This window comes from Lynx rufus, unplaced genomic scaffold, assembly GCF_022079265.1.
Source record: "Lynx rufus isolate CCGP_SWC_20201006 ecotype Redwood Valley unplaced genomic scaffold, mLynRuf1.p SCAF_6, whole genome shotgun sequence".
Classification (NCBI taxonomy): domain Eukaryota; kingdom Metazoa; phylum Chordata; class Mammalia; order Carnivora; family Felidae; genus Lynx; species Lynx rufus.
The window spans coordinates 112052894-112065360 of record NW_025814878.1 but is presented as its reverse complement, the minus strand read 5'-3'; the positions used below and the strand labels follow the sequence as shown (position 1 = coordinate 112065360).

At 43.7% G+C, this 12467-nt stretch overlaps 1 protein-coding gene across 7 annotated transcripts in view; it reads right to left on the bottom strand.

Annotated features, from left to right (window-relative positions):
- Positions 1–1802: 1802 nt before the first annotated feature.
- Positions 1803–12467, bottom strand: part of FKBP5 (FKBP prolyl isomerase 5) — a 120785-nt gene continuing 110120 nt past the window's right edge. For 5 of the 7 annotated variants that reach the window (XM_047102206.1, XM_047102205.1, XM_047102203.1 and 2 more), the window contains 3 exons: positions 7309–7494; positions 5364–5603; positions 2192–4453 (listed from right to left, as the gene is read on the bottom strand). In XM_047102206.1, the coding sequence (XP_046958162.1) occupies positions 4346–4453; positions 5364–5603; positions 7309–7494 (534 nt within the window). In that variant the 3' untranslated portion in view covers positions 2192–4345. Of the gene's footprint in view, positions 2105–2191; positions 4454–5363; positions 5604–7308; positions 7495–12467 lie in introns of those variants that run through there. The other 2 variants (XR_006966179.1, XR_006966180.1) reach the window with 2 other exon arrangements.

Genomic DNA, 12467 nt, shown 5'->3' with positions numbered 1-12467 from the left:
AGTTTTGGGTTAGGGATCTTGTGAGAGACTTGGAAGGTGGAAACAATGCAGCAACAATACTCTTTTTATATTTGGAAGGTCAGCAGAAGGCGAGGTGGTTGAGTGCCTTGTAGAGGAAGCACCCAGTAAATAGTAATGACCAGTTTTAGCTTGCAACTGCAGGACAGCTTTTCCTATGCACCGTTCTTAGTAGCTGAGATCTACCCTACCCTTGTCAACGCCTGGCGTCACTCAACATTTTACTACTTGCCCTTGATTGTCAGACCCTGATGCGAGGCTTGATCCCATGAACTGTGAGATTGTGACCTGAGCTGAAGTCAAGAGTCAGATACTCGACCGACTGAGCCCCCCAGGCACTCCCCGCCCCCCAGCATTGTTTAAAAAGCAAATCATGCCTATGCTTTACATTTCCTGTATTTGTACCCCAAAGTGGAGTATGAGGCCTATGGCTCTGCTGTCATTTCCGGTCAACCAAATGCTTGGGGATTTTAAAGAACTAACAACATCTCGTTCCATCGGCCAAGAGATCATGCTTCAGACTGGAAAAAGACCTATTTTGGAATTGTGTAAGGACATCAATCGACCTGGGTGACTGTGGGCCGGCCACTTCACCATTCTGGGGCCTCCACATGTGATTCCCCAAGGTCCTCTGGAAATTCCTGCATCAGGGACTAGGCTCAAGATGTCCCGTCTCTAGGCAGCCGTTAGCCCCAACAAAATGCTGACAAGGATCTTCTTGGGAGTTACCTTAGGTGATGTTCCTGTTTTGCAATGTATTACTAAGGACACATGTGTAGATTATGTTCAATTATAGATCAAGAGATAAATTATGCAAACAGCAGTGATGAAATTATTGCGCCTTCTCTGTATCCTTTCCCCGCCTCCCCTCAACATCAGACGTGAAGGAGAGAAAAATATGCAAGGCAGCACCGAGCGGGTGTCCCTCAAGACATTTTCAAGCCATTACGGAATGTTCTTTTATGTACACTTTTGTCAGTCATTGCTACTCGAACATGTGAGCAGCCAGCGGATAGAAATAACATACAGCTAGGCTAGGGAGTTCTTAGTTTTAGGATCTTGACTCATCAGTCTGAATTCAGTGCATGTTGTCACTAACGCTGGTGAGTCTCCCAGGGTTGCCAGTCCTACATTCTGATGGACGATGCTAAAAAGGCTGAATACATGTGGACAAAGCTCCTCACTGACACACTCATCTCTGGAGTGGATGCAGGCTGCCTTGAGTTACCCAGGTCACGGCTGGGAAACCACCTCTGGCTATCCTTAATACCCCTAGCAAGAGTATTATTTGCTTAGCAAAAACATGCAGAGGCGCCTGGGTGGTTAAGCCCATTAAGTGTCCAACTCTTGATCTCGGCTCACATCACGATCTCATGGTTGGTGGGTTTGAGCCACACGTTGCACGGTGAGGAGCCTGCTTGGGATTCTCTCCCCCCACCTCTCAAGAGAAGTAAAAAAAATATAAAATCATGCAAATAAAGACAATTATTTCATTTTCAAGTAATTTAGCAGCAAAGGGGTAGGAGTAGAATTCAAATCCAGAGATGAAGCAAGGAATTCAGAAGGATAAAAGATAAGGTCTCTGGAGCCTGCACTGACCTATCTGCAGATGCCCGTAGAGCTAGTGGAGATAGGATCGTCACCACCCCAGCCCCGTGTCACCTTTCTTTTGCAATATGTGTGACCTCTCCTTTGGCCTTCAGAGTATGCAACCAGGAGTATCTGATGAAATATGCTACTTAGAGGACATGCACACTTAAGCCAGAATATCCCCTGAGGCATGCTTATGTTTTACATATTTATTAAAGGGCACTACGAAGTCTCTTCATTTCCCAAATGAACCTTACGATCAGTTAAAATGGCGGAATATCCACAGGCTGATGAGAAAACAAAATCCTCTGGTCTCTCTGATCATGTGGTTCATCTGCACAAAGATGCATCATCCTGCCACCTTTAGTCCCACGCTGGTTTCCAGCTGTCCTCAGAGCAAGGAAGACAATATGGCCTCCAGCCAATTTTCTGATGTCACATGTCTTCAACTTGGCCCCCATGGTTTTCCAACCAAAACAACGTTTCCTGAAGACTACTGAAGCAAAACCAAGAATAATGGAAAGTTTATGTCTGGTTGTTTTTAAAATTTATTTGAGGAACACAAAAAAGTGTATCTGAGTGATTTTTTTAAAAACAAGTTTTTAATTCATCATATGCTGCCTCACCACTCCATATGTAGTCTAAAAGATGGTTCAAACACATCTGATTTCTAGACAAATTAAGATCACTGAATTTGATATAAGAATATATGAAGTTTCTTCTCGAGAGGCGATGGGCACCCACAATCATATGCTCAGAACCACCCACACACCCCTTCCCTCCCCTCCCCGCACTCTTGCCCTCCCTACCTCCCCCCCCCCCCAATCTGGTGACCCATAACACACACCTGGGAGACAGTTGGCTGGGGTGATCTAATTTTTGGAATTGTTCTTTTGTTACCTGCAAAACACTAACTGGCCTTTTTAGGATGAAATCTCAGTATTGGCCTCATTGAAGTCATGCTCTAGTCAACAGAGCTACAAATACTAAACAGTTAAGCAAACAAAGCAAAATCAACTTTTGCTTTTCATATTTCCTAGGCGAGACTGGGGCTTTTGAAGAAATCTCATGAAAAAAGACAAAAGTGAGAAACTAAAAGGATTCTAGTTGTCAAAAGAGAAACTCACAATTTCATTCCGTTTGTTCCATGGAGCAGAGAACTGGTATAAAAGGAAATGATTTAATTTTTAGGTTGCCACGTGGGTCCTAACCTAACAACGAAAGTGTTTTGTTAAAACCACCATAAAAGTAAAAATGAAGTTAATTGCCAGTGTTCTTTAGGATTTTACAAATGAGATGTTCCAGGTTGGAGCGACTGTTTCCTTCAGTTGCAGGCGCTTTCCCACGAGAGCCTTCAGGCTGTGGGGAGAGAAAGCCACGCTCAATCTCGCTTACCCGTAAGGACCAAGATTCCACTGCGTGTACATATTTTAAGACTTGCCCCGATTCACCGCCCCAGTACTGGAGCTTTCAAGGCGAGATGTGCCTGCACAGGAAGCGGTTTTCGATTCTTTTTCACAACCCACACCAGAACAAAGAAGCTATCAGCAGGAGGGGAAAGCTACTGCGTGCCAAACCTGCGAGGAAAACCCTTAATGCACAAGAGCAACTACTTATTTTTACAACTCCACAGATTTTGTTTTTAAAAATTAAGCTACTCATAGTAGTAAAAAGTCGATTTTTTTTGCATGATAGAGGAGTGTAAATAAAGTTCCATAAATCAGTATACATGTTTACAAGGCAGTAATTTTTAAAAGACAAAAACAAAAGCCGCGGCGATCCTAAGTGGATATGTAACTAAATCCACTCCAGGTCAGATATCCTAAGAACAAGTCTTAAATACGTAATAGCAATGGTCAGAATGGAAAGAAGAAAGCGAACGGTAGCAATGCTGGCAGGCAGGGCTGTCCTCCACATTTCTCCTAGAAGGGCCAGAGGAGGGGGGAAAGCACAATTCTGACGGCTATTTTCACGCTTTGGCATCTCAGAGCTTCACCTAAGGCAGGGAAAGCTAGCCCACACACTGCTCTGCTCATTACTGTCGCTAAAGAATGTTTTGGGAATGACAGGGTCCCTCCTCCAGGGCCAGGCTGGGTGCAGGAGAAACCCACTCTCCCAAGGAGGCTGGCTTAGGGAGGAGGGAGTTTGGCTGAGTCAGTGAGCCGGTGGCCTCTGAGGTTCTGGCTTTCAAGTCTGGCGGCTGCTGAGGACCTGAGGGGATTCCAGACGCCTCAACTGTGGGTTCTGTTGGTTAAAAAATGCTAGCACTTCATTTAAAAAAGCCAAACCTTCTCCTCCTCTCCCCCACCCAACTGTAGGAAAGGAGAAACTCATTAAGCAATTATTTTTAGGTTTCCGCAGTGCTACTGAAGTTCAATCGAATGTAAAACCTGACAGCCCCAAATTGTTAGGATTATCTCAAGGGACCCTGAATTAGATGTCAAAGGCTGACATAAACTGAAATGAGCTGGACTCGAGCTGTTGGCTCAGCCTTGCCACACCAACAGTCATTTCCGTTTTGTTCCACCTGGAGTGGTCCCATGCCACCCCCTCGAGGAGAGCACTGGGCAGCAGCAGGGTGGCTGTTTTCTGGGAAGCCACTGGTTTTGCCATTTGCTTCCAGAATCACACAGACTATAACAAACTTTACATTAAACACTGTTTAGTCCTGAGTAGGGTGAAAGCCCATGGAGGAGGGGGCCGAGTTCATCAGGGCTCTTCCCTCCTTGGCGTGGTGTCATACGTGGCCTCCAGCTTTCTCTTCCATCGCTTGCCCCTCTGGTTCTTTTTCGCGGCTGACGACCCCTTCTATAGTCTTCTTGCCCACTGCCTTACTGGCCTCTTCCTGAGGAAAAAATAAGAAATCAAGAGGGTCAGAGGAACAAGGAACTGAAACACTGAAGGAATTCCTGGCTCCTCCTGACAGGCCGTCAGGTGTGAAACGGGGATGCGACGACCTTACTGGGGTTGCCCGGCCGGGGAAGTCAGGACAGTGCTGCCAACAGTTGAGGGGGCAGCTTTCACTTTTCCTGGGTGGAGGGGACTAGCCTGCCACCTGCCACAGGCACGGCTGCCAACAAGAGGCTGGGAGCAGGCGGTGAACTCAGGACCAGAGTACAACTCTGCTGTGGGGAGGCCGGCAAAGTGAAGGGTATGATAGCAGGGCTTCCCCATCACAGCCCATCCCTGGCAAAATGGGAAGTCTCAACAAAGACGTACTATCTGAAAAAAATACCTGATGTGCTTGACTTTTTTTTTATTATATATTTTTTTAATGTTTATTCATTTTTGAGAGAGAGAGACAGCATGAGCAGGGGAGGGGCAGAGAGAGGGAGACACAGAATCTGAAGCGGGTTCCAGGCCCCGAGCTGTCAGCACAGAGCCCGATGTGGGGCTCAAACCCACAAACTGTGAGATCATGACCTGAGCTGAAGTCCAGATGCTTAACCGACTGAGCCACCCAGACGCCCCTTGACTTTTAAAAAATAATAAACTTTAGAATGTCTCTAGGAACTTATTTTCCTCATTTCTTTCACGGATGTGTCAGTGCCTCACAACTCTTGTGTCTGGTGAGTAGAACAGCCCTGTTCTACTTCCAGATCCAAACCAGCCTCAGATAAGATCGGGTATCATTCTCCCCATTCTTGCATCTCTTGGGTTGTCTACCTGTCCTCGTGTCCCATGCTTAACCCTTTTTTTAAAAATTATCAAAAAAAATTTTTTTAATGTTTCTCTTGAGAGAGTTCTGTACATACCTTTGCATCCTGCTCTGCAAACTTCTTGAACATGTTGGCATATATCCTACGGTCCCGCTCATTGTGCTCCTTTGCCTTTTTCTGGCACATGGAAATCTGTAGTCGCGCTGCCTTATTCTGGGGATTAACTTCCAACACTTTCTCAAAGTCGCCCTTGGCCGACTCAAACTCGTTCATGAGCAGCTGGGCTTCCCCCCTTCTGTACAAGCCCTTCTCGTTGGCACTGTCTAGTCCAAGGGCCTAGGGACAGAGGTCTACTTTTTAGAAAGGGTGAATGTAACTTGTGTGCTTTGAAGAAATTCAGTATGTAAGTCACTTACCAAAGCTTCTTGGCCAAGAGAATTGGAGAAAGCATATTGAAGAGATGGGGCTCAAGGTAATTAAATACTACCGATCAAAAAACAACTAACTATGCCCACGTTAACTTCTGTATTTGATACGATTTCTATAAAGATTCCAAGGGGGCTTTGGAGGCCGCCCTTGAGAAATTCATTTTAAAATTCAATGGAAGAAGTAAATGCCCAAGAATGGCTGAGAAAATTTTGGGAAAACAAAAATAACGAGAGGGGACTTGACCTACAACAGAAAAAAATACACTCTGAAACCACTGAAGAGTTTGACTGCCAGTCTGTGCGCAAAGCGGAACAGAACAAAGCAGAAGCAGATTTATGTGTATGTACATTAAAAGATTTAACAGTGATAAAGGCGGGAATGTAAATCGGTAGGGAAAGGACTAACTTTGCAATAAATGGAGCTGAGACACTGGCTATGAATATGGAAAATGAGAATTAGGTTGTTACATCACATCAAAACACAAAAGATTCTAGACCGCGTATACCTATATGCAAAAACAAACCTCACCAAAATATAACACGGTTTACTTTTAATTCATTTTTTAAAAGGCATACCTAGGTAGAGTAGGTTTTGCAAGTACCAAACAGAATTATTTTTATCATCTTAGGGTAGGGAAGAGCTTTCTCATTAGAAAGGAAAGGACAGATTCGACTAAGTAAATATTTAAAACTTTCCTTGCAAGTGAGGAGAACAAGGTCCCTATAGTCAGATAAAGGGTTAGCAGTAATAATGTACAGACTGCCTCAGTCAATATGAAACAGACAAATCATCTAGTTGGAGGATTTGAATAGGCAATTCATAGAAGAAATGCAAATGGCTAATGATGAAAAGATGGATAATTTCATTAGGAACCAAGAAACAAAAATGAAAATTTTTTGTTGCCAATAATATTGACAAAAAAACCCCACGGATAATATCTAATAATCCTGTATTTTGAGAGAGAAAGGCAGGGAAGGGGCAGAGAGAGAAGAGAGAGAGAATCCCAAGCAGGCTTCATGCTGTCAACATGGAACCCATGAGGGTTGGGGCCTGAACTCACTGAGATCATGACCTGAGCTGAGGAGCTCAGGAGTCGGATGCTTAAATGGCTGAGCTACCCAGGGGCCCCTCAATAATCTATTTTTTGACTCCATTATTCCATTCCTAGAAATTTAGCCTGTAGAAACAATGCCGAAAGTACACCTAAGTGACCTCTATGTAAGCAGCTCAACTCTATCATACTCAAGTCCTGAAAGGCTGAAGTTGAATCTGTTCTTAGTAAATTAAACATGAGGAATTCTATGTCCAATCTGATACCAGATGCCATAGATTTAAGGAAGGTCATGGATGAAAAAAATTTTAACGAAACTTTTCTTCATAGTGTATTATCATCTAGGCATCAGAAAAGTCTGACTATAGTTGTAATGTTTCTGAATTTCCCAATTCATAAGGAGAAACAAAGAATCCCAAGTTAACAAATGAATATAACAAAGCAAAATGAAACACCACCCACCCCTTGGCTAAGAAGAAGCAAAGTAAGAAGACCAAGTATGAAAACGGAGAGAAAGACTGGGACTATGGAAAGTCCAGTTCACACGCAGACACCCTTTACCTTATCACAGCATTCAACAGCTTTGGTGTATTCTCTAAGCTTCAGGTAGCACATGGCCAGGTTCAGGAAGGCAGCCAGCAGAAATGATTCAGAAGCTTTAGATTCCTTCTCTGATAAGCCATATTCCATCTCTAACCAGGATACGATCTTCCCATATTGAATCACTGCCTGCATGTACTTGCCTCCCTAGGAGGAAAAAAAGCTAGGGATTACTTGTTGCACAGGGTCTGGAGGGGGTACAAAAATATAAATTCAGGCCTCCCTGAGAAAACCAAATCCTCAAAATGAAAACAGCCCCCTCATACAAACCATGGTATTTGATCATTTCCTTTTGCTCTTAGGAGATGGGTATACAGGCCCCTTTCCCCATTCTTTTTGCAGGGCCAGTGACCTGGGAGCTGATTCGAGACAGTGCGCTATAGAATGCTGTTCTCCAGCACGAAGGGGATGGCTCTCCCAGCAGGATGGCATCAAGGCTTTGGGTTACATTCTGGGTGCTAGTATTTCTCAGACTTTCAGAAGGCTGGGGAGTAGTTTTAGAGTAGATCACTAGTTTACATGAAAGGAAATTACTCTTCCCTTTTCTCCTGAGAAGAAGCACTCCACAGTAGACTACATTCTGGCAAGTGCCAGTCACAAACACAGCAAATCTTAGTTATCTAAACTAGGAGTGGGCAAACTTTTTCTGTAAAGGGGCAGATAAAAAACATTTTAGGCTTTGCAGGCTGAACAATCTGTTGCAACTCTGTCAAGAATAGTGCAAAAGCAGCTACAGACAATATATAAATACACTCGATCCCTGAATAACACAGGGGTTGGGGTGCTGACTCCCCATGTGGTTAGAGATCTGTGTATATTTATCTTTTAAGTGATTTAATTATTTTATGTATTCATTTTTCTCATCATGACAAGTATACTCTTTAATCCCCATCACCTATTTCACCCATCCCCCTACCTACTACCTACCTCTCCTATGACAACCATCAGTTTGTTCTCTACGGTGAAGAGTCTGTTTCTTGGTCTTTTTCCCCATTTGCTCACTTGTTTTGTTTCTTAAATTCCACATTTGAGTGAAATCATAGGGTATCTGTCTTTCTCTGACTGGCTTATTTCGCTTAGCTATACTCTCCAGTTCTACCTACATTGTTGCAAATTGCAAGATTTCATTCATTTTTTAAATGGCTGAATAATACACATATACATACATGCCACTTCTTTATTCATTCATGTATCGATGGACACTTGGGCTGCTTCCATTGGCTACTGCAGATAATGCTGTTATAAACACAGGGATGCAGGTGTCCCTCTGAATTAGTGTTTTTGTATTTTGGGGGGGAAATACCCAGTAGTGCGATTACTGGATCATAGGGTAGTTCTATTTTTAACTTTTTGAGGAACCTCCATACTGCTTTCCACAGTGGTTGCACCAGTTTGCACTCCCAACAACAGTGCAGGAGGGTTCCTTTTTCTCTACACCTTCCCCAACATTTGTTGTTTCTTGTATTGTTGATTTCAGCCATTCTGGTAGGTGTGAGGTGATGTATCATTGTAGTTTTGATTTGCATCTCCCTGATGAGTGTGTATAACTCCTGACTCTCCCAAAACCTAACTACAAATAGTCTACTGTTGATTAGAAGTCTTATTTTTAGAGAGAGGGAGTGGGCAGAGGAGAAGAGCAGAGAGAGAGAGAGAGAGAGAGAGAGAGAGAGAATCTTAAGCAGGCTCCACGCTTAGCATAGAGCCCGATGCTAGTCTCAATCCCACGACCCTGGGACCATGACCTGAGCTGAAATCAAGAGTCAGATGTTCAGCCGAATGAGCCACCCAGGTGCCCCACTGGTTGTTCAACACATTTTCCACGTTATTTGTACTATATACAGTATTCTTACAATAAAACAAGCTCAAAACAAGCAGAAGTTATTTGGGAAATCATAAAATACATTTATGATGCTGAATTTATTTAAAAAAAGTCTGTATATAAGTGGACCAGTGTAGTTCAAACCCATGTTGTTCAAGGATCACTTGTAAATGTGTGTGGCTGTGTCCTGGTAGAATATTACTAAAACAGGCTGTAGTTCGCTGACCTCTGATCTACACACAACAGAAATACAGAGCTGAATAGCAGCATCCAATATAAATAACTATGAGACATAAATCACATAGATGTCAGCTAACTACATGAGAAAAATCTTTAATATACTGTTGCTCTAGTGATTATAATTTTAACAACTGTGAATAACAACTGTAGAGTCAATTCATGTGAGTTAACTATATGCTCTATACAAGAAACTATGGGGCTGAGATGACATGTTCACTGCCATTTTAAGGTGAAAGAAAGAAGTGACAGCCGGTAAGCACACAAATAAAATGGGAGCACAGGTGAGGAGTCGCCTCTGCAGGAGGGGACTCTTAAAATGGAAAGCAGAGGACACGTCCTACCAGACCTGTAGCCAGACCCCTGAGGATTTTAGATCCAGTGTCTGAGCCACCAACAGTATTCAGATGTCACTAGGATCCACCAGTCAAAGCAGTGTGTGCATCTCAGTGTGGAGCTGTCTCCCCACGTGCACTCCAAAGCTCACCCAATGACTGAGAGAAAAATCACAGAGCAGATCTACCAGAATGTTCCTGTTAAAAAGGACTTCAAGTGGCTGGCATAAGACATGAGCTCCACCTGTAGAAGCCCTGATGTTGATTTTTAGTGATGAGGATGGAGTAGAGCAGTTCCCCGCGGAAGGCCTACATCTGAAAGCAATGATGGGCTACATCCCCCCTTGAACATCCCTCTTCACCAGTGACTTGTTTAGGGAACAGAAGACCTACAGAGCTCACAAGTTCTGCTGTAGAAGGGCAGTGCAAAAGAATTCCAAAGTGCTTTGAAGAAACAGTATATTAGAATCGAAGTCTATTATCCTCCGTGCCTCAAAGATTTGTGATCTGGGTTATTTATAAGAATAGGAAACCAGGTCCGCTCAGAGTAAATGCTGAATTTTTTTTAGGAAATTAGATTGTATGTGCTATGGACTGAACTGTGTGCCTCCCACCCCCATTCACATGGTGAGGGCCTATCTCCAACCCAATGGTAGCTGGAGATGGGGCCTTTGGGAGGTGATCAGGCCTAAACTGGGTCCCGAGGGCGAGGCCCTCACAATGGACTTCATCCCTTTGTAAGAGACACCAGAGAACTTGCTTCCTCTTTCGCCCATGTTGTAAGCACCTAGGATAGTTCATCCGAGCACACAGCGAGGAGTGCTCTCACACACACCAGCCCTGCTGGAACTTTGAACTTAGACTTGCACTCTCTGGAGCTGTGACAGATAAACTGTTGTCTCCATCACCCAGACTATGCTGTTTTATTATGGCAGCCCAAGGTAATGAAGAGAACACTAACATCCTGTCAGAGCCTTAGACCCACTATTCCTTTTTTGGGACACTACACAAAAGTCCTCATGAGGCACCGGGTTTGTCATTTCTTTCCGTCACTGTCTTTTCTTTTGTGGATGGTGAGCAATCTGAGGACAGGAAGCGTGTCTTATCCCTTTGGAATATCCAAAGATACTGAACACAAAGAGGCCCTGAGGAGAGGTGTGCTGAACAAATATTAAGGTCAAAGAACTCTGGAATCAAAATGTTCTCTATGGTTGGCAAAAATGGAGAGGTGGGTAGAAATGAAAGGTTATCATTTCATTCAGATTAGGTAAGAAGGACAGGTATTTTCCCTGTTATGTCTAGTTTCTTCTTCTTCCTCCTTCTCAAATGTACCTATTACTTTTTCTGATGATCTCCTAGTATATTGTTACAGGGAAAGAAAAAGGCCAGGGAGGACAGTGACCCAGAGCTTATCATTGCGGTAGGTTCTAAATAATCAGAATGGTACAAGGCTGTGGTTTCAAATAAAAAATCACACACACACACACACAAAACCCCAAAAAACCAAAACCAAAGGAAAAAAAACCCAAAACCCCACAAAGTAACAGACTTCACAATGGTTTCTTTACATTTATATAGCATTTTAACTTCTTGAAAGCTCTTTCATCTGTATCACTTATAATTTTTAGAGCTCAACTTCTGACAACAAAAATATTGTTTTGTGGTATTACTACTTCTTTTTTTTTTAAAAATTTTTTTTTCAACGTTTATTTATTTTTGGGACAGAGAGAGACAGAGCATGAGCGGGGGAGGAGCAGAGAGAGAGGGAGACACAGAATCGGAAACAGGCTCCAGGCTCTGAGCCATCAGCCCAGAGCCTGACGCGGGGCTCGAACTCACACACCGCGAGATCGTGACCTGGCTGAAGTCGGACGCTTAACCGACTGCGCCACCCAGGCGCCCCAATATGGTATTACTACTTCTAATGTACGAAAACAAGAGTTTTTCAGCTGGGGGTGATTTGCTCCCTGGGGGACATCTGGCAATGTTTAGAGACACTTTTTAGTTGTCACAACCGCAGGGGGGTGTGTGTGCTACTGGCATCCAGTGGGTAGAAACCAGGGAGGTCACTAAACATCCCACGATGCACATGACAGCCTCTCGGCAAAACAGAACAGCTCCAAATGTCAACAGTGCCAAGATTGAGAAATCCTATACTAAGTGAATGAGAGGAGGAGAAAGGGAGGGTGGAGACTTCTTAGGAGATTTTTTTTTTTTAACCTAAAACCCTAGAATTCTAGATGACCTGTTACTAAATCACAGCGTTGGTTTTTTGGTTCAGCAAAGTCAAAACACAGCAAAGCCTGGTTTGTCTGAAAAGGGCTCAGCAGTCAATCCTTAACTAGCTTGCCTGAGAAATGCTTTTTTTCCCCGAAGGAGCACAAGGGGGCGCAAGAACCCCGTATCACTGCAGTGTCCTCAGACTTGCCGCTCTGCCTCCAAGTCAGAAAAGAGAACCACTAAACCAAGTAGGATAGTTAATGCTCTGGTCTTGCAGAACCCTATTCAGCTATGAGGGCAAATATCATGTCTGTTTAATTGGCCTGCACAATGCCTGGCACAATGGCATGCTGTTATCTGTTAATTCCGGAGCCTCTCCTGCCTTTCTTCTCTTTAGTGGTCAGGGGTTGATATGAGGGGTTTACAATCTAAACAGCAAAATTACTCCCATTTTAAAACTGAGTGCAGTTCAACTCCACAAAGGGGAGAAATTTACCCACTGATGTGTA